This window comes from Heteronotia binoei, chromosome 5 (genome assembly GCF_032191835.1).
Source record: "Heteronotia binoei isolate CCM8104 ecotype False Entrance Well chromosome 5, APGP_CSIRO_Hbin_v1, whole genome shotgun sequence".
In the NCBI taxonomy this organism is placed as follows: domain Eukaryota; kingdom Metazoa; phylum Chordata; class Lepidosauria; order Squamata; family Gekkonidae; genus Heteronotia; species Heteronotia binoei.
Genome location: NC_083227.1, coordinates 12,979,587 through 13,006,747, shown reverse-complemented (window position 1 = coordinate 13,006,747; position 27,161 = coordinate 12,979,587). Strand labels below are relative to the sequence as shown.

The 27,161-nt window shown below is 45.8% G+C and overlaps 2 protein-coding genes across 7 annotated transcripts in view; both read left to right on the top strand.

The window, feature by feature from the left end:
• Window positions 1-27,161, top strand: part of LOC132571063 (zinc finger protein 883-like) — a 661,721-nt gene that overhangs the window by 11,201 nt on the left and 623,359 nt on the right. The window lies entirely within an intron of this gene.
• LOC132571104 (zinc finger protein 501-like) lies at window positions 7,836-23,569 on the top strand. Of its 3 annotated transcripts, none has more exons than XM_060237783.1 (5): window positions 7,836-7,934; window positions 16,576-16,658; window positions 19,157-19,286; window positions 20,407-20,499; window positions 21,664-23,569. In XM_060237783.1, exons 2-5 carry the CDS (start codon window positions 16,599-16,601, stop codon window positions 22,794-22,796), a joined length of 1,416 nt encoding a protein of 471 aa, XP_060093766.1. In that variant the 5' UTR covers window positions 7,836-7,934; window positions 16,576-16,598; the 3' UTR covers window positions 22,797-23,569. The 3 variants fall into 3 exon arrangements, with proteins under 3 accessions (XP_060093766.1, XP_060093765.1, XP_060093764.1); XM_060237782.1 differs by having other exon boundaries at window positions 16,568-16,658; XM_060237781.1 differs by having other exon boundaries at window positions 7,898-8,114; window positions 16,568-16,658.

Genomic DNA, 27,161 nt, shown 5'->3' with positions numbered 1-27,161 from the left:
CCCAAAACTGAACATAATACTCCAGGTGAGGTCTTACCAGAGCAGAGTAAAGCAATACCATCACATCACGTGATCTGGACACTATACTTCTGTTGATACAGCCCAAAATTGCATTTGCCTTTTTTAGCCACCGCATCACACTGTTGACTCATGTTTAGCGTATGGTCCACTAAGACCCCTAGATCCTTTTCACACATGCTACTGCTAAGACAAGTCTTCCCCCATCCTATAACCGTGCATTGGATTTTTCCTGCCTAAATGCAGAACTTTACATTTATCCCTGTTAAAATTCATGTTATTGATTTTAGCCCAGTTTTCCAGCCTGTCAAGGTCATCCTGTTTATGTCTTTTGTGTTTGCAACCCCTCCCAATTTAGTATCACCTGCAAATTTAATAAGCATTCCCTGTATTCCCTCATCCAAATAATTGATAAAGATGATGAACAAAACAGGTCCCAGGACGGATTCTTGAGGCACTCCAGTTGTCACTCTTCTGCAAGAGATTGAGGAACCATTCATAAGCACTCTTTGGGTGCGATCTGTCAACCAGTGACTGATCCACCTAACGGTAGCAGGATCCAACTTGGTTGGTCTTAAAGGTGAAACTTGACTCCTGCTTTGTTCAGCTACTTCAGACCAACATGGCTGCCCACTTGGGATCTGTCTAGGTATCTGATGAAGTGAACTGCCACAAGTTTAGTTAGTCTTTCAGGTACTGCTGGGCTCCGCTGTTTTTCATTGCTCTAGACAGACAACACGGCTACCCATTGCATTCTCTTTCACACCTGTGGAATGCTAGAATTTTGGGAGTCTTCCTGCCACATGAGCAAATTGCTTTGTGCATGTTGCACTCATTCTCACCCATTATCTTCCTACAAAGCAAAGCAGTTCTGTAGATCGTATTGAGAGAAGCGGTTCTGTAGACTTTAAGCCCTGAAAGACTTTGTCGGTAATAGCCAGCACCTTGGCATAAACTGAAAAAATCGAACAATCTTCAAAGGAACAACTCAGATATGTGTCAGATGCATTCTGTGCCTCACCCCAAATAGTAATCAAAGTGTGACGTTTTGTACCAGCTGGAGATTCTGACTTCAAGGGTGGACCCATGTTGAGTGTATTACAGTAGACTGGCTGCCTAGCTACAGTGGCTTTGTTTTCATTGTGTTTATTGATTCTATTCTGAGTGTCCATGCCTCGAATATTCCCTGTGTTCTGAAGAGAAACAAGTATTGTGCTTCAATAAACTGTATATTTAGTTAAATTATTGAATTCAGTTAAATTATTGAATTTGAATGTCTTACTGGTTCAGCATGGCCCTTTGGGGCTAGAACAGAATCCCAGGGATTTACCAGGATTTCTCCTGATGGTACCTGGTGAGACAGTGGCCTGATCCAACATAAGAACATAAGAGAAGCCATGTTGGATCAGGCCAACGGCCCATCAAGTCCAACACTCTGTGTCACACAGTGGCAAAAAAAATTTTATATACACACATACACTGTGGCTAATAGCCACTGATGGACCTGTGCTCCATATTTTTATCTAAACCCCTCTTGAAGGTGGCTATACTTGTGGCCGCCACCACCTCCTGTGGCAGTGAATTCCACATGTTAATCACCCTTTGGGTGAAGAAGTACTTCCTTTTATCGGTTTTAACCTTTCTGCTCAGCAATTTCATCGAATGCCCACGAGTTCTTGTATTGTGAGAAAGGGAGAAAAGTACTTCTTTCTCTACTTTCTCCATCCCATGCATTATCATGACTTCCCTTTCGTTCTTAATTTCTTCCCCCAACGTTCAAGGCAGAGATATCTCAGAATTCCAGAGTGAAGTTTTCTCTGCTCAAAAGGAACTGTGTAAAAATACATAAGGGATACAATTGCAGTTTTGGATCCCTACAAGTCTGTTCTCCCAGTGAACATACAGTATGCCACAGAAGTGAGTACAGCCCCTCACATTTTGTAAATATTTAAGTATATCTTTTAATGTGACAACACTGAAGAAATGACACTTGGCTACAACATAAATTAGTGAGTCTACAGCTTGCATAACAGTGTAAATGTGCTGTCCCCTCAAAATTGCGCAACACACAGCCATTAATGTCTAAACTGCTGGCAACAAGAGTACACCCCTAAGTGATAATGTCCAAATGGGGCTCAAAGTGTCAATATTTTGTGTGGCCACCATTATTTTCCATCACTGCCTTAACCCTCTTGGGCATAGAGTTCACCAGAGCTTCACAGGTTGCCACTGGAGTCCTCTTCCACTCCTCCATGATGTTACGTAGCTGGTGGATGTTAGAGACCTTGCGCACCTCCACCTTTCATTTCAGGATGCCCCATAGATGCTCAATAGGGTTTAGGTCTGGAGACATGCTTGGCCAGTCCATCACTTTTACCCTCAGCTTCTTTAGCAAGGCAGTGATCGTTTTGGCGGTGTGTTTGGAGTCGTTATCATGTTGGAATACAGACCTGCGGCCCAGTCTCCGAAGGGAGGGGATCATGCTCTGTTTCAGTATGTCACAGTACATGTTGGCATTCATGGTTCCCTCAATGAACTGTAGCTCCCCAGTGCTGGCAGCACTCATGCAGCCCCAGACCATGACATTTCCACCACCATGCTTGACTGTAGGCAAGACACACTTGTCTTTGTACTCCTCACCTGGTTGCCACCACACACACTTGACACCATCTGAACCAAATAAGTTTATCTTGGTCTCATCGGAACACAGGACATGGTTCCAGAAATCCATGTCCTTAGTCTGCTAGTCTGCAGCAAACCGTTTGCGGGCTTTCTTGTGCATCATATTCTGGGATGACAGCCCTGCGGACCAATTTGGTTCAGATGGTGTCAAGCGTGCGTGGCGGCAACCAGGTGAGAAGTACAAAGACAAGTGTGTCTTGCCTACATATTTTATTTTGAGATTTCTTTTTTTTTAAAACTTAAGTCATGTTTGTCTGTGTCCTTTTAAAAGTTTATGTCTCTGCCACCTACTCTTAAATAAGTACACACATATCCCAGCCCAATGTGAGGTAGCCTGGCCCAACAAAGTCTAATTTATGTCAGATCCAGCCCTCATAACAAATGAATTGGACACCCCTGCCTTAAAGGGATCATAAACAGGTGACTTGAAAGACTGCACCCTGAGACCCTGGAGAGCCACTGCCAATAAACTTGTGCATTTCCTCCTTCTGGTCTTCTCCCTCATCTCCTGTCTTCTTTAAGAACATGAGAAGCCATGTTGGATCAGGCCAATGGCCCATCCAGTCCAACACTCTGTGTCACATAAGAGCATAAAAGAAGCCATGTTGGATCAGGCCAATGGCCCATCCAGTCCAACACTCTGTGTCACATAAGAACATAAGAGAAGCCCTGTTGGATCAGGCCAATGGCCCATCCAGTCCAACACTCTGAGTCACATAAGAACATAAGAGAAGCCATGTTGGATCAGGCCAATGGCCCATCCAGTCCAACACTCTATCACATAAGAACATAAGAGAAGCCCTGTTGGGGAAAAATCTTCGGGGAAAGCCGACAGGAGATGAAATGTCTCTAGTTCGGGAGTACTCATCTCAAAGAGATGAAGGGTTAGCGGTTACTTTTCTAGACGGTAATGCATCAGAGTTGTCCATGGAGATGGTGACAAACAGTATGGAGTGTCTGCCAAAGTCTCGAGGCGGCAGGAGGAAGGTTGCGGGCCTAACTTGCCTGGGAAATTATAGATGTTTGTATACAAATGCTAGAAGTGTTCGTAGTAAAATTGGTGAGTTGGAATGTTTAGTGTTGGGGGAAAACATAGACATTGTGAGAATTTCAGAAACTTGGTGTAATGAGGAGAATCAGTGGGACACAGTGATTCCTGGATAGAAGTTATATCAGAAGCATAGGGAGGGAAGGTTTGGAGGTGGGGTGGCTCTTTATGTCAGAGAGGGTATACTGTCCAGTAAGACCGAGGTCAAAGAATTAGATTCCCTTCTAGAAATGCTTTGGGTCGAAATAGAGGGCCCAAAAGGAAATTTAACTATGGGAGTTTGTTATCGCCCACCAAATCAAAAGATTGAGGACGATTATAATATGATGGAAGGATTAAAGATAATGGCTAAATGTAAAAACTGTGTCTTAATAGGTGATTTTAACTACCCGCAGATTGATTGGGTCAATATGTTTTCAGGTCAAGAGAAAGAGATTGAATTTCTAGATGCTCTCAATGACTGTGCTATGGAGCAGATGGTAACAGAACCTACCAGGGGTGGGGCGATCCTGGATTTGGTCCTAAGTAATGCCCAAGACTTGGTGAGAGATGTAAAAGTGATCGCACCGCTTGAGAGCAGTGACCATAACATTATTGATTTCACCATTTGTATAAATAGAGAGTTGCCCCAATACGAGCACAACCACGTTTAACTTTAAAAGGGGTAAATTCTCTGAGATGAGGAGGCATGTGAAGAGGAAACTGAAAGGAAATACAGTCAAAACTCTTGGGGAAACTTGGAGGCTATTTAAAACTACAGTCCTAGAAGCTCAGATAAAATACATACCACAAGTTAGGAAAGGCACAAACAGGTATAAGAAAAGGCCTGCATGGTTAACAAACAAAGTAATGGAAGCTGTAAAAGGTAAGAAGAACTCCTTTAAGCGGTAGAAAGCTAGTCCAAGTGAGATTAATAAAAGGGAACACAGGCTGTGGCAAATCAAATGCAAGACTGTGATCAGGCAGGCAAAAAGGGACTATGAGGAGCATATTGCAAAAAACAATAAAATTTTCTATATTAAAAAAATATATTAGAAGCAGGAAACCAGCCAGGGAGGCAGTGGGGCCCTTGGATGACCAAGGGGTAAAAGGATTACTGAAGGAGGATAGGGAAATGGCTGAGAAGCTGAATGCATTTTTTGCCTCTGTCTTCACTGTGGAGGATGAGAAGTATTTCCTTCTCCAGAACCACCAATTTTGGAAGGGGTGTTGAAAGACCTGAGTCAGATTGAGGTGACAAAAGAAGAGGTCCTACAACTGATAGACAAATTAAAAACTAATAAGTCACTGGGTCCAAATGGCATACATCCGAGAGTTCTGAAAGAACTCAAAGTTGAACTTGTGGATCTTTTGACAAAAATCTGTAATCTTTCATTGAAATCTGCCTCCGTTCCTGAGGACTGGAAGGTAGCAAATGTCACCCCCATCTTTAAAAAGGGTTCCAGAGGAGATCCGGGAAATTACAGGCCAGTCAGTCTGACTTCAATACCGGGAAAGTTGGTAGAAAGCATTATCAAGGACAGAATGAGTAGGCACACTGATGAACACGGGTTATTGAGGAAGACTCAGCATGGGTTCTGTAAGGGAAGATCTTGCCTCACTAACCTGTTACATTTCTTTGAGGGGGTGAACAAACATGTGGACAAAGGAGACCCGATAGATGTTGTTTACCTTGACTTCCAGAAAGCTTTTGATAGTTCCTCATCAAAGGCTCCTTAGTAAGCTCTAGAGTCATGGAGTAAAGGACAGGTCCTCCTGTGGATCAAAAACTGGCTAATTAATAGGAAGCAGAGAGTGAGTATAAATGGGCAGTCTTCGCAGTGGAGGACGGTAAGCAGTGGGGTGCCGTGGGGCTCTGTACTGGGTCCCATGCTCTTTAACTTGTTCACAAATGATTTGGAGTTGGGAGTAAGCAGTGAAGTGGCCAAGTTTGCGGATGACACTAAATTGTACAGGGTGGTGAGAACCAGAGAGGATTGTGAGGCACTCCAAAGGAATCTGTTGAGGCTGGGTGAGTGGGCGTCAACGTGGCAGATGAGGTTCAATGTGGCCAAGTGCAAAGTAATGCACACTGGGGCCAAAAATCCCAGCTACAAATACAAGTTGATGGGGTGTGAACTGGCAGCTGCTGTGAGAGCCCTCTCCAGCCCCACCCACCTCACAGGGTGTCTGTTGTGGGGGAGGAAGGGAAAGGAGATTGTGAGCCGCTCTGAGACTCTTCGGAGTGGAGGGCAGGATATAAATCCAATATACTCTTCTTCTCTGCTGCTCCTGCAATTTGAATTTTCTTCAGCAGTCAAGTGGTCTAGCAAGCACTGGCAACTCTCATTCAAGAGGCTTTCCTTCAACAACTAGCTTTCGTAGTTGTCCTTGGACGGGCAGCTGCCATACGATTTTCACCACAAAAAGACTGCTCACGACACTTCCACTAGCTCAGGATGGTGTTTCACAGATGAGTTTCCTCAGGAGTCGTTCCGCATAGCACATTTCACCAATGTATAGAACAATCGCATTGAACAGCATCAGATTCTCAGCTAGTTTTCTCTCTGGCACAAGTGAGAAGTCCTTTTGTGGTGAAAATCATGATTTCTGGAGTAACTGTCCTAGATTGTTTCAAATTGGAATTTCAAATTGGGAAGTTTTAGATCAGAGATGGCCAAACTTGCTTAACATAAAAGCCACATAAAATAAACGTCAGATGTTTGAGAGCCGCAAGCAAGACATGAACAACAGAAGTTGGAGGGAGGGGGAGGTAGAAAGAGCAACTTTAAATTTCAATGCGTTCTTCAAGCCATTGGCTGGCCTGGTTTGGGAAAGTGATTTAAAGAGACAAATGCCTTCTCCAAGTGCTTTGAGAGAAACACAATATGTGTGAAAGAGCCACAGTTTGGCCACCCCTGTTTTAGATGGACCTAAAGTGACTTAAGGCAATGGCAAACTACCCTGTAAAAAGTCTGCCGTGAAAACGTTGTGAAAGCAACATCACCCCAGAGTCGGAAATGACTGGTGCTTGCACAGTGGACCTTTCCTTTCCTAAGTGACTTTGCAAATGTTAAAAGAACATTTGGGTGAAATCGCCAGGTACACAGCATCTATAAGCTGAGAGTACACAGCATCTATAAGTTGTTTCCTTTGTATTTGAGAGTGCTTTCATGAACTGTTATTATTGACCTATTATTACATTTTGTTCTATGGAAAAAATTCTATTACAAATGAAATAGAGCAAGGGTGGCCAACAGTAGCTCTCCAGATGTTTTTTGCTTACAACTCCCATCAGCCCCAGTAAGCATGGCCAATGGCTGGGGCTGGTGGGAGTTGTAGGCAAAAAACATCTGGAGAGCTACCGTTGGCCACCCCTGAAATAGAGATTGACAAGTTTGTAAGCGATTTCCTGCAGTTCTTAGGCACAGTTGTTTTGGTTCTCCTCTTTGGGTGAGCAGGAGAATAACAGCCTGAACCTTGCATGAAGAGGGGGGGCGGGGTTGGAATCGTCATTTTTGCCACCAGGGACCGGTTTTGTGGAAGGCAATTTTTCCACGAACGGGGGCGGGGAGAGCCATGATTTTGGGATGATACAATTGTGCACTTTCTTTTGGTGTGGTGGTGAAGTGTGCGGACTCTACTCTGGGAGAACCGGGTTCGATTCCCCACTCCTTCATTTGCAGCTGCTGGAATCGCCTTGGGTCAGCCATAGCTCTGGCACAGTTGTCCTTGAAAAGGCAGCTTCTGGGAGAGCTCTCTCAGCCCCACCTACCTCACAGGTTGCCTGTTGTGGGGGAAGAAGGAGATTGTGAGCTGCTCTGAGATTTGGAGTGGAGGGCAGGATATAAATCCAATGTCTTTTTCTTATTATTATTAATGCTACATTGTAATATATAATGAAATAATTATACAACTCACAGCCCGCTTGCTACCAGGCCAGGGACCAGTATTGCTCCACAGACTGGGGTTTGGGAACCCTTGATTTACGTGATCTGATGTCACGGGACATTTCTCAGCAATTCCCTTCTCCCTCCTCGGTTGTTCTTTAACCTGTGAGAGCATCTCCAAGGGTTAAAGCGAGAGAGTCCTCAGTCCTAGAGAGGCACGTGTGTGGCAGGGTGGGGGGGGCATTTCTGCCTTCCTTCATTGCAGAAGCCATGTTTCAATGTCCTGGGGTGCTTCTTGAATGCCTGGGAAGGATTGGGTGAGCTCAGAGGGGTTATTATTTGGGGAGGGGGGGATATGGAGAAATGGGGATAGAGTTTGCAATGCAAGACCCCAAGTGGGTAAAAAGGATGAGGGGGGGGGCATTTAAATGGGAAAATGGACCCTTCCCCTCCAGTTCAGCCCCTCCTTGCATCAGTAAAAGCCGCTTTCAGCAAAGGTAAGGAGATCCCCGGAGAATATGCAGGGAAGAAGGACTCACACGTGGGTGGCCGAACTTGCTTAATGTGTACGAGCCACAGAGAATAGACATCAGATGCTTGAGAGCTACAAGACATGAGCATCAGATGTTTGAGAGCTGCAAGCAAGGAAGGAAGATGGGGAGGGGGGAGGAAGAGGTAGAAAGAAAGCAACTTTAATTTTAAATGTATTCTCCAAGCTGCCGGCTATGTATCAGAATAATGCTTTTGTATACTCAAACAAGGGATATTGGCTGTTTCTCTCATTACATATATTAAACCCATCTTCCACTATATTTTAACGTATTTTTCCTAATGGCAAACTAGAATGATGTGTATGTTACACTTTAAAAGGTAAATTAGTTGGACAGGAAAAACTTCTGGGGAAAAAATGCCTTCTTTTTGTCCCAGGCTTATTAGTAATCGAATAATTAACAGGCAGTCTCACATTCTGACATGTTACTGTTTTATGATTTCCAATGCTAATGCAACCCAGATCAAAGGTTTTCTGAATTTGTTAATTTTACTATTCTGCCATTGGTTTTTAACTTTGTACCACTTGGCATTACAAACCCCACCAGCTATATGTGTCTCTGCTTACTATACCTCATTCCTCGTCTGAAGTGTTCAAGCACACGAAAGCTGATGTTCTGAATAAAACTGCGTTGGTCTTAAAGGTGCAATTGACTCCTATTTTGTTCTACTACTTCAGACCAACACGGCTGCCTATTTAGAACATTCTGAATAAAACTGCGTTGGTCTTAAATTGACTCCTATTTTGTTCTACTACTTCAGACCAACACGGCTGCCTATTTGGATCATTCTGAATAAAACTGCGTTGGTCTTAAATTGACTCCTATTTTGTTCTACTACTTCAGACTAACACGGCTGCCTATTTGGATCATTCTGAATAAAACTGCGTTGGTCTTACATTGACTCCTATTTTGTTCTACTACTTCAGACCAACACGGCTGCCTATTTGGATCATTCTGAATAAAACTGCGTTGGTCTTAAATTGACTCCTATTTTGTTCTACTACTTCAGACTAACACGGCTGCCTATTTGGATCATTCTGAATAAAACTGCGTTGGTCTTACATTGACTCCTATTTTGTTCTACTACTTCAGACCAACACGGCTGCCTATTTGGATCATTCTGAATAAAACTGCGTTGGTCTTAAATTGACTCCTATTTTGTTCTACTACTTCAGACTAACACGGCTGCCTATTTGGATCATTCTGAATAAAACTGCGTTGGTCTTACATTGACTCCTATTTTGTTCTACTACTTCAGACCAACACGGCTGCCTATTTGGATCATTCTGAATAAAACTGCGTTGGTCTTAAATTGACTCCTATTTTGTTCTACTACTTCAGACCAACACGGCTGCCTATTTGGATTCTGAATAAAACGACGTTGGTCTTACATTGACTCCTATTTTGTTCTACTATTTCAGACCAACACGGCTGCCTATTTGGATCATTCTGAATAAAACTGCGTTGGTCTTACATTGACTCCTATTTTGTTCTACTACTTCAGACCAACACGGCTGTCTATTTAGAACATTCTGAATAAAACTGCATTGGTCTCAAAGGTGCAAATGACTCCTATTTTGTTCTACTACTTCAGACCAACACGGCTGCCTATTTGGATCATTCTGAATAAAACTGCGTTGGTCTTAAATTGACTCCTATTTTGTTCTACTACTTCAGACCAACACGGCTGCCTATTTGGATCATTCTGAATAAAACTGCGTTGGTCTTACATTGACTCCTATTTTGTTCTACTACTTCAGACCAACACGGCTGTCTATTTAGAACATTCTGAATAAAACTGCATTGGTCTCAAAGGTGCAAATGACTCCTATTTTGTTCTACTACTTCAGACCAACACGGCTGCCTATTTGGATCATTCTGAATAAAACTGCGTTGGTCTTAAATTGACTCCTATTTTGTTCTACTACTTCAGACCAACACGGCTGCCTATTTGGATCATTCTGAATAAAACTGCGTTGGTCTTAAATTGACTCCTATTTTGTTCTACTACTTCAGACCAACACGGCTGCCTATTTGGATTCTGAATAAAACGACGTTGGTCTTACATTGACTCCTATTTTGTTCTACTACTTCAGACCAACACGGCTGTCTATTTAGAACATTCTGAATAAAACTGCATTGGTCTCAAAGGTGCAAATGACTCCTATTTTGTTCTACTACTTCAGACCAACACGGCTGCCTATTTGGATCATTCTGAATAAAACTGCGTTGGTCTTAAATTGACTCCTATTTTGTTCTACTACTTCAGACCAACACGGCTGCCTATTTGGATCATTCTGAATAAAACTGCGTTGGTCTTAAATTGACTCCTATTTTGTTCTACTACTTCAGACCAACACGGCTGCCTATTTGGATTCTGAATAAAACGACGTTGGTCTTACATTGACTCCTATTTTGTTCTACTACTTCAGACCAACACGGCTGTCTATTTAGAACATTCTGAATAAAACTGCATTGGTCTCAAAGGTGCAAATGACTCCTATTTTGTTCTACTACTTCAGACCAACACGGCTGCCTATTTGGATCATTCTGAATAAAACTGCGTTGGTCTTACATTGACTCCTATTTTGTTCTACTATTTCAGACCAACACGGCTGCCTATTTGGATATAACGTGTGTGAAAGAGCCACACTTTGGCCACCCCTGGACTTGCAGGAGGCGCAAAAAGGGACTTTTGACCTGGGAGGTGGGATGGGTCAAACCTGATTGGGGAGGGGGGGGAGAGGAGAGACCTCCCCCACTTCTGCCCCTCATTTTCTTCCCCACCTGGCTTTTGCTTCTTCACCTGCCGGGTTCCCCAACAATGCAGACCCCTCATTTGCTCTTTAGGAAGCGAGGGGGTGGGGGGAGAAGGGTTGCAATAGAGTGTGCCAGATCTGTGCTGGAAAATACCTGGAGACCAGGATTTTAAAAGTTGGGGGGGCACCCTTTCCCACCCACTGCGGGACTTGCCACTTCTCAGAAGCTTTCTGGGGTCGGGGCCAAAGCTGGAGGCACCGGAAGCGGCTAAGTCAAGGGAGCCAGCCTGAAAACTTGGGAGCCAAGAAGAGGCTGCACTTTGCATGCAAGCAGGGGGGTTCCTTCCACCTCTCTCTTTCTCTGTCCCCTTTTTAGCCAACAGCACCATCCATCCCCCTCTCCCCAGCCCATTCCACACAGCTTCCTCTGCCTCCCTCCTTTCCAACTGCTGTGTTTACTGCTCCAGCGCCCTGCTCTGCTCTCCCTGCTCTGGCTGTCACTCACGACAAAAACAATGGCTGCACCCTGAAAGCCAGGGGGCAGTGCCCCCACAGCCCGCCCCCCGGCTACAGGCCTGCTGGAGGCTTTGAGGGTGGATGCAGGAGAGGGCGGAGTTCGGGGAGGAGAGAGGCCTCTGCAGGAGGAGAGCCAGTTTGGTTAAGTGTGCGGACTCTTATCTGGGAGAACCGGGTTTGATTCCCCCACTACTCCACTTGCACCTGCTGGAATGGCCTTGGGTCAGCCATAGCTCTGGCAGAGGTTGTCCTTGAAAGGGCAGCTGCTGTGAGAGTCCTCTTAGCCCCACCCACCTCACAGGGTGTCTGTTGTGGGGGAGGGAGGGAAAGGAGATTGTAGGCCACTCTCAGCCTCTGTCCTTGAAAGGGCAGCCGCTGTGAGAGCCCTCTCAGCCCCACCCACCTCACAGGGTGTCTGTTGTGGGGGAGGAAGGGAAAGGAGATTGTGAGCCGCTCTGAGCCTCTGTCCTTGAAAGGGCAGCTGCTGGGAGAGCCCTCTCCAGCCCCGCTCACCTCACAGGGTGTCTGTTGTGGGGGAGGAAGGGAAAGGAGATTGTAGGCCGCTCTGAGCCTCTGTCCTTGAAAGGGCAGCTGCTGTGAGAGCCCTCTCAGCCCCACCCACCTCACATAGTGTCTGTTGTGGGGGAGGAAGGGAAAGGAGATTGTAGGCCGCTCTGAGCCTCTATCCTTGAAAGGGCAGCTGCTGTGAGAGCCCTCTCGGCCCCACCCACCTCACAGGGTGGGTGTTGTGGGGGAGGAAGGGAAAGGAGATTGTAGGGCGCTCTGAGCCTCTGTCCTTGTAAGGGCAGCTGCTGTGAGAGCCCTCTCCACCCCCACCCACCTCACAGGGCTAATAGCCACTGATGGACCTCTGCTCCATATTTTTATCCAATCCCCTCTTGAAGCTGGCTATGCTTGTAGCCGCCGCCACCTCCTGTGGCAGTGAATTCCACATGTTAATCACCCTTTGGGTGAAGAAGTACTTCCCTTTATCCGTTTTAACCTGACTGCTCAGCAATTTCATCGAATGCCCACGAGTTCTTGTATTGTGAGAAAGGGAGAAAAGGACTTCTTTCTCTACTTTCCCCATCCCTTGCATAATCTTTTAAACCTCTATCATGTCACCCCGCAGTCGATGTTTCTCCAAGCTAAAGAGCCCCAAGTGTTTTAACCTTTCTTCACAGGGAAAATGTTCCAAACCTTTAATCATTTTAGTTGCACTTTTCTGCACTTTTTCCGGGTGAGACAATCAATAACATTTCATAACCAAATGCATCGAAGTGCACCTACAATCTTTTGCAGAAATGGATTCCATCAGTAAAGTGCGTAGTGCAGAGAAAGTGCTTGTACAATGCAATGCCAAAATTAAGTGAGAGATCTCCAGGCTCCAACCTGGAGGCTGGCAACCCAATCGTTGCAACGTCTGGATGGGGAAATTCCTGGATATTTGGGTGGGGTGCCTGGGGAGTGGAAGGTTTGGGCAAGGATGGAAGCTCAGAGAACTTCCATGTTGGTAAGTTTAAAGTGGTGATTCTGGGACCAAAAAGAAAATCTCAGTTTTGGCTCCTGTGGTCTGAATTTCCTGAGAGGGGAAAAGATCTTGGGAGTCGTAGTGGAAAGAGCCCAAGGAAAATGTTATTCAAGTGTGCTGCAGCAGCGAAAAAGGCAAACTGTTTTAGGGATTATTAGAAGAAGACGACTGCAGATTTATACTCCGCCCTTCTCTCTGAATCAGAGACTCAGAGCAGCTTACAGTCTCCTATAATACCTTCTCTCCCCACAACAGACACCTTGTGAGGTGGGTGGGGCTGAGAGGGCTCTCACAGCAGCTGCCCTTTCAAGGACAACGCCTACAAGAGTTATGGCTAACCCAAGGCCATTCCGGCAGCTGCAAGGGGAGGAGTGGGGGATCCAATCCGGTTCTCCCAGATAAGAGTCCGCATACTTAACTACTACACCAAACTGGGACTGGGGAAAAAATGTCCAATATTGTCATGCCGCTGTATAGATCTATGGGGCAGATCATATGATATACTCTGTACAATTCCAGGCAATAAAGATGATGAGGTGTTTGGAACATCTTCCCTAGGAGGAAGAAGGATGGAGGTTTACAAGATTATGCATGGGATAGAGAAGGTAGAAAAAGAAGTACTTTTATCCCTTTCCCACAATACAAGAACTCGTGGGCATTCAATTAAATCTCTGAGCAGTCGGGTTAGAACGGATAAAAGGAAGTCCTTCTTCATCCAAAGGGTGATTAACACATGGAATTCACTGCCACAGGAGGAGGTGGTGGCTACAAGCATAGAAAGCTTCAAGAGGGGATTGGATAAATATATGGAGCAAAGGTCCATCAGTGGCCATTAGACACAGGGTATTGATGAAACTCTCTGTCTGGAGCAGTGATGCTCTGTATTCTTGGTGCTTGGGGGGGCACAGTGGGAGGGCTTCTAGTGTCTTGGCCCCACTGATGGACCTCCTGATGGCGCTTGGTTTTTTGGTCACTGTGTGACACAGAGTGTTAGACTGGATGCCTGATCCAACATGGCTTCTCTTATGTTCTTATGAAAGGCTGAAGAGTCTGGGACTTTTCAGCTGGGAAAAGAGACAGCTTTCGGGGGTAGGTTTGTATAATGTGTAGGGTAGAGACAGTTGACAAAGAGAAGAAGAAGAAGACTGCAGATTTATACCCCGCCCTTCTCTCTGAATCAGTCTCAGAGCAGCTTACAATCTCCTACATCTTCTCCCCCCACAACAGACACCCTGTGAGGTGGGTGGGGTTGAGAGGGCTCTCACAGCGGCTGCCCTTTCAAGGACAACTCCTGCGAGAGCTACGGCTAACCCAAGGCCATTCCAGCAGCTGTAAGTGGAGGAGTGGGGTCAAACCCGATTCTCGAGATAAGAATCCGCACACTTAACCACTAAACCAAACTGGCTCTCAAAAGTCTAGAACTTGAGGACATCCGATGAAGCTGATGGGCAGTAGGTTCATGATTGTCAAAAGGAAAGACTACTTTACACAGAGATGGATTAAAGTGTGGAGTTTGCTGTCAAATGATGCAGTGATGGCCACAAGAACAAACAGCTTTACAAAGGGATTAGATTGATTAATGGTAGATAGGTCTAACAGTGGCATTTATCCCTGGTGACTGAGGGGAACCTCCACATTCAGAGGTTCTAATCCTCCGAATCCCAGAACCAGGAGGCAACGTCAGGGGAAGGCCTTGGCCTTTGTGCCTTGTTGTTGGCCCTTCAGAGGAACAGGTTAGCCCCTGGGTGAGACAGGATACTCTACTGAATGGACCACTGGTCCGATCCAGCAGGACTCTTCTTATGTTCTTATCAGGGGAAGGTATTGGCCTTTGTGTCCTGTTGTGGGCCATCCAGAGGAAATGGTTGGCCACTGTGTGTTATGGAGGGCTGGAGTGGATGGGCCATTGGTCTGAAATAGCAGAACTCTTCTTATTCTGCCGGGCCTTTGGTTGAGGCCGGGCCTTTGGGGTCGTGGTAGATAATTCACTGCAAATGTCAAGACAGTGTGCGTTTGCAATAAAAAAGGCCAACGCCATGCTGGGAATTATTAGGAAGGGAATTGAAAACAAATCAGCCAGTATCCTAATGCCCCTGTATAAATCGATGGTGCGGTCTCATTTGGAGTACTGTGTGCAGTTCTGGTCGCCGCACCTCAAAAAGGATATTATAGCATTGGGGAAAGTCCAGAAAAGGGCAACTAGAATGATTAAAGGGCTGGAACACTTTCCCTATGAAGAAAGGTTGAAACGCTTAGGGCTCTTTAGCTTGGAGAAATGTCGACTGCGGGGTGACATGATAGAGGTTTACAAGATAATGCATGGGATGGAGAAAGTAGAGAAAGAAGTCCTTTTCTCCCTTTCTCACAATACAAGAACTCGTGGGCATTCGATGAAATTGCTGAGCAGGCAGGTTAAAACGGATAAAAGGAAGTACTTCTTCACCCAAAGGGTGATTAACATGTGGAATTCACTGCCACAGGAGGTGGTGGCGGCCACAAGCATAGCCACCTTCAAGTGGGGGTTAGATAAAAATATGGAGCAGAGGTCCATCAGTGGCTATTAGCCAGTGTGTGTGTGTGTGTGTGTGTGTGTGTATATATATATATATATATATGATCTAACATGGCTTCTCTTATGTTCTTATGAGGCAGCGGGCATCCTAATCCAGCAACTATTCCATCAGTTGGCCTCCCTTGTTGGAACATCATGCTTTACTGACTATGGTGCTATCCTGTTTATTATCACCATCATTTATTTTGGGCCAAAAACTACTGTATCCTGTGAAATGTGCCCTTCCCGCCTGACGATGCACCTTTTTGTTTTATTGTTCTGTTGTTTGATTTACTAATTTAATTCTATTGTTTTAAATTATGAATGATGAATTGATGAATTACAGATTTATACCCTGCCCTTCTCTCTGAATCAGAGACTCAGAGTGGTTTACAATCTCCTTCATCTTCTCCCCCCACAACAGACACCCTGTGAGGTGGGTGGGGCTGAGAGGGCTCTCACAACAGCTGCCCTTTCAAGGACAGAGTCTCAGAGCAGCTCACAATCTCCTTTATCTTCTCCCCCCACAACAGACACCCTGTGAGGTGGGTGGGGCTGAGAGGGCTCTCACACCAGCTGCCCTTTTAAGGACAGGCTCAGAGCGGCCTACAATCTCCTATATCTTCTTCCCCCACAACAGACACCCAGTGAGGTGGGTGGAGCTGAGAGGGCTCTCACACCAGCTGCCCTTTCAAGGACAGCTTCTGCCAGAGCTATGACTGACCCAAGGCCATGCCAGCAGGTGCAAGTGGAGGAGTGGGGAATCAAACCTGGTTCTCCCAGATAAGAGTCCATGCACTTAACCACTACACCAAACTGGCTCTCTTAAATTTAAATGGTAGGTTGTTATTGTTGTTCAGTTTATGTGGTGATCCGCCCTGAGCCCGTTATGGGCAAGGGTGGAATATAAGCCTACTAAATAGATAAATCATCCCCCTGAATTGTGCTTTAATGCAACCCAGGAGAGAAAGTCACTCTGGGGACTGGAAAAAGAAATTGTATGTGTGGCAAAAAAGAGTTTCCCACCATTTGTCTTTTTCAGCTTCTCAGGCAGCAACGGAAAGAAATCCTTGATGCCTTCTTCGCTATCACCGTGTGGTGGAGAGAAAGGAACCATCATGAGGCCCGCTCAAGTAAGGGGGTGCGACCACTGGGGACATGGGAATGGTTTCTTCTCTGTCACAGGGCTCACCAAACCAGGCTCTTTGCCCTTGGGTCTGTTCAAAGCCTGTCTTGGATTACGTATGCAAAGAGGCCCCAACAGGGACAATAAAACAATCCTGGTTATGAACCTCCCGGTGAGGCCTAGAGCTCTCCTTGAAATCATCACTGATCTCCAAAATACAGAAATGGGGGGTTGAGGATTTTTAGCATCACAACCTGTGGAGAAACGCCATTTTAGTCAGTGGTGGTGCTTCATTTGGCAGGGATCAGTAAATCCCTCAGCAGGCTTTGTAGCCTTCCCCTCACTCCCCCCCCTCCCTTCCAGAGCCAAACCAACAACGCTAGGGGGAAAATCTCCTAGAGAGGCAGGAAGTGCTTTTGTTCTTGGCATGTGTGTTAGCAGGAAGAGAACGGCAGTTGGAAGCCAGCGCTCGAGCGAGCATGTGGTGAGCAATGGAGGCTCCTGCCTGGGAGGCCCCAGGCAGGCAGACCAAGTAAGTAATTCTCAAGACAGGACAAGTGTAGACCAGGGACAGTAGAAAGCGTTTATAAACACCTTTCCTTTGTGATGCTGTTTGCTGTGCTGTGCTGTGCTAACTTTTTAAATGCAACTGTTTTTGTTTTGTTTTTGTTTTCCTATCTTTTTCTCTTTTTAAATAAATATATTTTTACTGTTTAAATGCTGGCAGTCAATCTCTGTACCACCTAGATCCCCAGACCGCTTTAGACCACGCTGTGTTAAGAAGGGGGCCCCGGGGAAGGGGGAAGGCATGCAGTTGGATAAGGTGCCAATCCTCCAGGGGTGCCCCAAAGAAGTGCTGAGGTCTCTGTGAAACCCAAGTGCAGGGTGGCAGAGGACCTTGAGGCCGGGCCTCATAGCTGGAGAGGGGGATTGGGAGTCCTGTTCCTCTCAATCGGAACCCCTAGACTGAGCAGGTGGTGGCAGCGAGCCCAAGGGGCAGGAGGAGAAATAGCTCCCTCCAGGAGTTGGCGACTCAATAGGGAGCTGACGGGACCGGGTCTGAAGGCAGAATCGGGCCGGTTCCGCCACACAACCCAACTGAGCTTCCTCCCTAAATTCTGCCCTCTCCAAGCAACATCCCCAAATCTTGAGGTATTTCGGATACCGGAATTAGCAGTCGGAAGTTGAGCTTTGCTGGGAGTTTCTTCTGCCAAGCCAAAAAAGGATATCTGTGCTTTGGGGGGGCGGGGGGGTGATAGCCCCTCTGGAGAATAGCCCAGTTTTTCCATTCTTGACAGCTGGAAGGTGGCCGTTGAGAAAATCCTTTACAAAAGTCTGGGATTATTCGCTTGTGCTGTAGTAAAAAGATCTGGGTTTCTACCAGTACCTGGTAGGACAGAGAAGCAACGCTGCTGTCTCCTTGGAAACCAAATTTTCAATGTAGCATCTAGTGCCTCTCCCCAAAATACCCCCCAAGTTTCAAAATAATTGGACCAGGGGGTCCAATTCTATGAGCCCCAAAAGAAGGTGCCCCTATCCTTCATTTCCTATGGAAGGAAGGCATCCCTTTAAATGTGTGCTGTCCCTTTAAGGTGATGGCCAGAACTCCCTTGGAGTTCAATTTTGTTTGTCACACCCTTGTTCCTGGCTCCGCCCCAATGTCTCCTGGCTCCACCCCCAAAGTCCCCAGATATTTCTTGAATTGCACTTGGCAACCCTATTGGAAACAGAAAGGCCAGAAGATCCAGAACTGAACGTGGGGCAAAACCTTTGTTGTTTATTGATTTTATTTTATTTATTTAATTATATTTGTATCCCACCCTCCCCCTTTTGGGCTCAGGGTGGGATACAAATTTAATTGTTGTGGCTCACGACAATTAAAACAACATAAAATTAACTCTTACAATAAAATCACAATAAGTCACTAAAACGTTTCAAACGTATACAGTTTTAATACCTAGATGGCGTTATTATTGATTCTTGATTAGTGCCGTTACTGTGATGTTATTAGATGTTATTGAGCGCCTAGCATTTCTGTTTGGATCAAGTTAAGATATTAATGCTGTGGGGTGGTGAAGTGCTGGATGCCTCCGTTAGATGTTAAAGGCCTGTTTAAACAGTTCTGTCTTGCAGGCCCTGTGGTATTGTGGCAAGTCCTGCAGGGTCCTGATGTTTTCAGGGAGAGCATTCCAGAGGGCAGAGGCCACCACCAAAAAGGCTCTTGCCCTGGTGGTGGATGGTGGACAGCCAAATATCCTTTGGCCTGGGGATTGCAAAGAGGTTTTCTGAGCTTGATCGTAGTGCTCTCTGAGGTTCATGATTCAGTTATACCCCTCTGTTCTCAGGCTGACCCCAGGGAAAGCTGGGAAGGGAAAACCTCAGTTCCCTGACGCCCACCTGAAGGGTGTTGGTCATGAATTGTTTTCATACCCATTTTTGGATTTACGTCTCATAAACCAATTTTCCAGTGTTGAAAATAATTACTTCTTCCTCCTCCTTCTTCAGGATCCTCCAGTGTCCTTTGAAGAGGTGGCTGTGTATTTTACCCCAGAGGAGTGGGCCCTGCTGAACCCAGCCCAAAGAGCTCTGTACACGGAAGTCATGCTGGAGAATTTTGGGAATGTGGCCTCTCTGGGTGAGCGATCTTTTCTCCTTGTCTCTGTTGAGTGTGGCTAAAACTCTTCTTTGTTCATAGTTAGAAAGTCACTGTTGAGGAAAGATGTAGCCAGGCTCTTGCACTGGCAAGCTGAATCTGATGAAGACACCTCTACTCACGAGTTGCTGAACTCCCAAGTTTTTCACAGTAACACAGGGCAATCAAAGGTTCACGTTTATTTTCACACTATGCAAACAACCTCTGCAAGGATGGGGGAGACTTGTCTTAGCAGTAGTAGGTACAAAAAGGATCTAGGGGTCTTAGTGGATCATATGCTGAACATGAGTCAACAGTGTGATGCGGTGGCTAAAAAGGCAAATGCAATTTTGGGCTGTATCAACAAAAGTATAGTGTCCAGATCACGTGATGTGACGGTATCGCTTTGCTCTGCTCTGGTAAGACCTCGCCTGGAGTATTGTGTTCAGTTTTGGGCACCACATTTTAAGAAGGATCTAGACAAGCTGGAATGGGTCCAGAGGAGGGTGACGAAGATAGTGAGGGGTCTGGAGACCAAGTCCTATGAGAAAAGGTTGAAGGAGCTGGGCACATTTAGCTGGAGAGGAGGCAGCTAAGAGGTGATATGATCACCATCTTCAGGTACTTGAAGGGCTGTCCTATAGAGGATGGTGTGGAATTCACTGCACTGGCAAGTGGAGGCGGGTACAACCATAGACAGCTTCAGGCAGGGATTGGACAAACATGGATCAGGGGGCAACAGTGGGACACCAACTGGTGGACCTCCAGATGGCACCTGGCTTTTCTCCAGTGTGTGTGAGAGAGTGTTGGACTAGATGGACCATGGGCCTGATCCAGCAAGGTTTCTCTTATGTTTTTAGCAGCTCGGTGATTTGGAAAGTGCCAGAAGAGAAAGGGCCTGGCCGTTGAACAGGTCTCCATGCTGGCTGGCTGGCTCCATGCTGGCTGGGGCTGATGGGAGTTGTAGGCAAAAAACATCTGGAGAGCTACCGTTGGCCACCCCTGTTCTATTATGTTGTGAGCCGCCCTGAACCTGCTTCGGCAGGGACGGCGGGATATAAATCAACTAAACTAAACAAAGTAGAATTGTAATTTTCTGCTTTTTTTCTTTTTTAATGAAAAGGACCAGTGATGGCCAAACCTGACCTAATCTCCTGGCTGGAAGAAGAAGCAGTGCATTTCTTGCTATTCCTGGCTGAAGAGGAGGCACTGGCAGGTCTGTGGTGAAACAGTGCATTTCTTTTGCTTCTTTGCTAGGGGCTGATGAGTTTCTGTGACCCCTTATCCTAAGAGCTGGTTCACTTCTAAAGTGCTGGAGTGAGTGCTGAAAAGGTGCCTGTAGAGGTTGAAGAGCATATAACTAAGCCATCTGTAGCCAGCCTCGCTGCCTGAGGTGAAATTCAGTGGCTTGTGACTTCATTTTTGAGGAGCCGCTTCATTTTTGAGGATCCTTTTGCACAATATTGTCAGGACCCCAGCAATTCAACGATCAGACAGTCCATTGCAGGAATAGCTGTTTATTGAATCATGACAGGTCAGAGCAAGACGCCTTTGCGAAAACTGGTTTTGGCGGGCTTTTGCCCTTCTCTTATAGTCCCTGGTCCAAACCATTACACATTCAAAGGAAAGCGGGAAGTGAGCAAAGCAGGAAGCAAGCAGCTCCTCCCCCCAAGAGTATTCCCAGACACCCAGGCCCCTAGAAGGTGTGTACTTGATCAGACAAGAGCAACTTTGGTAACTCCTGAGACCAGGCAGAAAAAAGTGTTTCATCTGTTCCGTAGAGATAGCAGCGGCAAAAGGGGAGACAGTGGAAAATGAAAGAGGAGGCGGCTGAGAGGTGATAGGATCACCATCTTCAAGTACTTGAAGGGCTGTCATCTAGAGGATGGTGTGGAATTGTTTTCTGTCGCCCCAGAAGGTAGGACCAGAGCCAGTGGGTTGAAATTAAATCAAAAGGGTTTCCGGCTCAACATCAGGAAGAACTTCCTGACCTTTAGAGCAATTCCTCAGTGGAACAGGCTTCCTCGGGAGGTGGTGGGCTCTCCTTCCTTGGAGGTTTTTAAACAGAGGCTAGATGGCCCTCTGACAGCAATGGAGATCCTGTGAATGTAGGGGGAGGCATTTGTGAGTTTCCTGCATTGTGCAGGGGGCTGGACTAGATGATCCTGGAGGTCCCTTCCAACTCTAGAATTCTATGGCAAGAGACTTCTTGACTAATATCATTCATCACAGGAGTAGATGACCAATAAAGCCTTTGGAAAGTATGTCTAGACACCAAGCTTTTGCATTCTTGCAGTTTCTACCACAGTTAATATACTTCATTCTCTAATGTTCCTGCTCCATTTTCCCTCATGTCCTGATACATGTCTCTTTCTTTCAGCCAGGGGTATGCAGAGAATTCAGGGAGAGGTGGAAAAATATAAATGCCTGGAGTGCGGGAAAAGCTTTCATAAAAAGAATAAGTTAACTTTGCATCAAAGAATCCACAAAGGAGAGTACCCATATAAATGCCTGCAGTGTGGAAAGTGTTTTAGTAGCAAAGGAGGTCTTTCTTACCATGACAGAATTCATACAGGGGAGAAACCATATAACTGTTTGGAGTGTGGAAGAAGCTTTTTGTGGAAGGGTACTTTAACATTCCATCAAAGAATTCACACAGGAGAAAAGCCATACAAATGTCTAGTGTGTGGGAAAGCATTTAGTCGCAGGCTGAACCTCACTGACCATGACAGAATTCACACAGGAGAGAAACCATACAAATGCTTGGAGTGTGGAAAAAGCTTTCGACGGAAGAATGATCTAAGTACACATCAAATAATTCACACAGAGCAGAAGCCATATAAATGCCTGGAGTGTGGAAAGGGATTTTGTCGTAAGATAAGCCTTACTTACCATGACAGAATTCACACAGGGGAGAAAATGTATAAGTGTCTGGAGTGTGGAAAAAGCTTTCGACGGAATGACACATTAACTTTCCATCAAAGAATTCATGCAGAAGAGAACCCATATAAATGTCTCCAGTGTGGAAAGTGTTTTAGTAGCAAAAGAGGCCTTACTGACCATGAAAGAATTCATACAGGGGAGAAACCATATAACTGTTTGGAGTGCGGGAAAAGCTTTCCACGGAAGAGTACTTTGATTTACCATCAACGAATCCATGCAGCAGAAAAGCCATATAAATGCCAAGAGTGTGGAAAGGGATTTTGTCGCAAGATAAGCCTCATTTACCATGAACGAATTCACACAGGGGAGAAACCATATAAATGTCTGGAGTGCGGGAAAAGCTTTCGAAAAAATGATTCGTTAACTTTCCATCAAAGAATTCACACAGGAGAGAAACCATATAAATGTCTGGAGTGTGGAAAGTGTTTTAGTAGCAGAGGAGGCCTTACTTACCACAACAGAATTCATACAAGGGAGAAACCATACAAATGTCTCGAGTGTGGAGAAAGCTTTCGATGGAAGAATGATCTAACTTTCCATGAAAGAATTCACAATGGAGAAAACATATAAATGCATGGAGTGTGGGAAGGGCTTTGGACAGAAGATTAAACTAAATCCACATCAAAGAGTTCACACTAGGGAGAAAGCGTAGGAAAGTCTGTAGTGTGGGCAGACATTCCATCAAAGCAAAATAGATTAGGCAATTAGAAAAGAATGTGATTTGTGTTATAAGAATGTCATCTTAAACTGTTCTGTTTCAGTAGAAAAGAAAAAGGTAACTGTCTAGGTATCTGACGAAGTGAACTGTGACTCATGAATGCTGTTTTTCACTGCTCTAGACAGACTTAACACGGTTACCCATTGCATTCTCTTTCACACCTGTGGAATGCTAGAATTGTGAGAGTCTTTCTGCCGCATGAGCACCCATTCTCACCCGTTATCTTTCTACAGATGAGCAAAGCAGTTTTGTAGATCGTATTCAGAGAAGGAGTGTTGTAGCTTCGTAGACTTTAAGCCTTTGTCAGTAATAGTAATAGCCAGCACCTTGGCATAAACTGAAAAAATTGAAGAATCTCCAAAGGAACGACTCAGATATGTGTCAGATACATTTTGTGCCTCACCCCAAATAGTAATCAAGGTGTGACGTTCTGTACCAGACAGAGATTCTGACTTCAAGGGTGGACCCATGTAGAGTATATCACGGTAGACTGGCTGCCTGGTTACTGTGGTTTTGATTTTCATTGTGTTTATCGATTCTATTCTGAGTGTTCATGCCTTTAATATTCCCTGTGTTCTGAGGAGGATCAAGTATTGTGCTTCAACAGACTGTATACTTTGTTAAATTACGGAATCTGAGTTTTAGTTGAATCTGAGTGAGAATCTAATAGTTGAATCTGAGTGAGAGCCAGTTTGGTGTAGTGGTTAAGTGCGTGGACTCTCATCTGGGAGAACCGAGTTTGATTCCCCACTCCTCCACTTGCACCTGCTGAGATGGCCTTGGGTCAGCCATAGCTTTCATAGAAGCTGTCCTTGAAAGGGCAGCTGCTATAAAAGCACTCTCAGCCCCACCTACCTCACAGGGTGGGGGGGGGAAGGTAGAGGAGATTGTGACCGCTCTGAGACTCTGAGATTCAGAGTGTAGGGCAGGATATAAATCCAATTTCTTCTTCTACCTCACAGGGTTCTGTTGTGGGAGGGGGAAGGTAAAGGAGATTGTGAGCCGCTCTGAGACTGAGATTCAGAGTATAGGGTGGGATATAAATCCAATTTCTTCTTCTACCTCACAGGGTGTTTGTTGTGTGGGGGGGAAGGTAGAGGAGATTGTGAACCACTCTGAGACTCTGAGATTCAGAGTGTAGGGCAGGATATAAATCCAATTTCTTCTTCTACCTCACAGGGTGTCTGTTGTGAGAGGGGGAAGGTAGAGGAGATTGTGACGGCTCTGAGACTCTGAGATTCAGAGTACAGGGTGGGATATAAATCCAAAATCTTCTTTCTTACTGGTTCAGCATGGCCCTTGGGGCTAAAACATACACAGAGTCCCAAGGATTTAGTAGGATTTCGCCTTCTGATGGTACCTGGTGAGACACTGGTCTGATCCATCATGGCTTCTCTTTCGTTCTTGTTTTCTTCCCCCCAACTTTCAAGGCAGAGATATCTCAGAATTCCAGAGTGGGGCATTCTCTGCTTAGCACTCAAAAGAAACTACAAAAATTCATAGGGGATAAAGGTGCAATTGTGGGTCCCTACGAGTTGCACTGGACACAGCTGGTCCCCTTTGGCAAGACTTATAGTCCGGTCAGTGATGCTCTGTATTCTTGGTGTTTGGCGAGGGGGGGGCACAGTGGGAGGGCTTCTAGTGTCCTGGCCCCACTGGTGGACCTCCTGATGGCACCTGGGTTTTTTGGCCACTGTGACACAGAGAGTTGGATTGGATGGACCATTGGCCTGATCCAACATGGCCTCTCAAGTTCTTATGTCGGGGCAGTGATGCTCTGCATTCTTGGTGCTTGGGAGGGGCACAGTGGGAGGGCTTTTAGTGTCCTGGCCCCACTGAGGGACCTCCCATTTAAAATCGAAGTCCCAAGTCCCATTTGTTTGACCTGACCAGCCTAGGGACAGTCTCCCCTCTCTATTCAGACCAGGCTTGACATTAACATTAATTGACATTAATTTCTGAGCTGAGCAGCATAGAGGTCCCTGCCTCACTTCTGCTCAAAAGTGCAGGGTTTATAAAGGCTCGAACCATCTCACATCTTATCAGATAGCATCTGATGTTATGCATTCCAAAAAACTCCAGCTGCAATTTAATATCAACAGTTGTACTGCCAAGTGAAAACATTGCCCTCAGTTCACTCTTACCTTTCAACTACTCCCTGGCAAGCTTTCAGAGATGGCTAGAGCCATGCTTCTTGCCAGTACCAAATAAGGACCATACCAAAAAAGGCCTTTCCTGCCCTGGAACGACTTGATGAACTTTTTTTTTTTTTACATTTTAAATGATTTATTATAAATCAAACAACAAAAACAAGAACATAACAGATAGAATATATACATAGAAACAGTGACTCTCCCACCACCTATCCACCCACATATATATGGAGTTTTAAGGGCTTTACACTATACCGGTTCTAATATCTCATCACAAATCCAATACTTTTTGCCCATAGATACACTGGTTCTCAGGTCTTGATGAACTTTCACACACTAACTTGATGAACTTTCACACACTAACCCACTTATGCTTTTTCTCTGAGAGCAAGAGATGCTGAAGATGCTTGAAGAACTCTAGAGCCGAAGAGCTCTTAGTGCCCATTTCTTAAGAGTATGGCTACTTTCAGAAAGAGTTCTTGTAGCCAGTTTCATGAGGAGTGTGGTGAAGATCACAAAGAGGGCCAACCCAAAATAAAGTCTGTCACGTCGCCCTCCGTATTATTTGTATGAAGAATAACTGAGTTGCTGTTCGTTCCCCTTTTCCAATAAACTGCCTTCAGCAGCATCTTTTCAGCCAGCAGCCATGAACACGACTCATGAGTTCATGGTGAATCTGGGTGACCTAACAGCAAAATCCTGAGGATCTGTGAGGATCCTTCCTTTGGAACGACATTTTTGTGCTAGGAAAGTGATGGATTTGTTTATTTATTTCGTGGATTTATGGCCCGCCCTTTCCCATGACGGGCTCAGGGCGGATTACAACATAATAAGACAGTTTTAAAAATCCAGCAATAAAACAGTTAAGCAATTAAAATCATCAAAACCAGTTTGGTGTAGTGGTTAAGTGCGCGGACTCTTATCTGGGAGAACCGGGTTTGATTCCCCCACTCCTCCACTTGCAGCTGCTGGAATGGCCTTGGGTCAGCCATCACTCTGGCAGAGGTTGTCCTTGAAAGGGCAGCTGCTGTGAGAGCTCTCTCAGCCCTACCCACCTCACAGGGTGTCTGTTGTGGTGGGGGGAAGATATAGGAGATTGTAAACTGCTCTGAGTCTCTTATTCAGAGAGAACAGCAGGGTATAAATCTACAGTCGTCTTCTTCACTTGCAGCTGCTGGAATGGCCTTGGGTCAGCCATAGCTCTGGCAGAGGTTGCCCTTGCAAGGGCAGCTGCTGTGAGAGCCCTTTCAGCCCCACCCACCTCACAGGGTGTCCGTTGTGGGGGGAGAAGATATAGGAGATTGTAAGCCGCTCTGGGACTCTGATTCAGAGAGAAGGGCAGGGTATAAATCTACAGTCTTCTTCTTCACTTGCAGCTGCTGGAATGGCCTTGGGTCAGCCATAGCTCTGGCAGAGGTTGTCCTTGCAAGGGCAGCTGTTGTGAGAGCCCTCTCAGCCCCACCCACCTCACAGGGTGTCCGTTGTGGGGGGAGAAGATATAGGAGATTGTAAGCTGCTCTGAGACTGATTCAGAGAGAAGGGCGGGGTATAAATCTGCAGCCCTCTTCTAAATAGAACTTAAACAGCGTGGATGGTGTAAACATATTTCACAGGTTGAAACATAAATATCATAGGCGTCCGAGATGTCAACAATGTCAGCCCAGTCTCTAGCAATCAGGACGGTAAATCAGTTAGAGGCCAGTTAGATGGTACAATCACTAAAGAATGAATGAAATAAGGATTCCCGCCTGCCTCAACTAAAGGCCTGGCGGAACAGTTTCGTTTTACAGGCCCTCTGGAATGGTAGTAAGTTCGGTAGGGCCCAAATCTCCACAGGGAGCTGATTCCACCAGGTCGAGGCGAGCTGGACGTCCTTTGGGCCAGGGATAGTCCGTAGGTGTTGGTTAGTCAATCGTAATGACCTTCGAGGCTCATGGGGATGCGTGATTTGTGGTGTTGCCTATAGACTAAGACAGGGGTGGCCAATGGTAGCTCTCCAGATGTTTTTTCCTACAACTCCCATCAGCCCCAGCCAGCATGGCCAATGGCTGGGGGGTGATGGGA

Coding starts and splice junctions, on each gene's coding strand:
- LOC132571104 (XM_060237781.1), top strand. CDS start 7,981: ATGGGGATAGAGTTTGCAATGCAAGACCCCAAGTGGGTAAAAAGGATG. Junction 8,115..16,567: donor AAAAGCCGCTTTCAGCAAAG/GTAAGGAGATCC, acceptor TGTCTTTTTCAG/CTTCTCAGGCAGCAACGGAA. Junction 16,659..19,156: donor CCATCATGAGGCCCGCTCAA/GTAAGGGGGTGC, acceptor CTCCTTCTTCAG/GATCCTCCAGTGTCCTTTGA.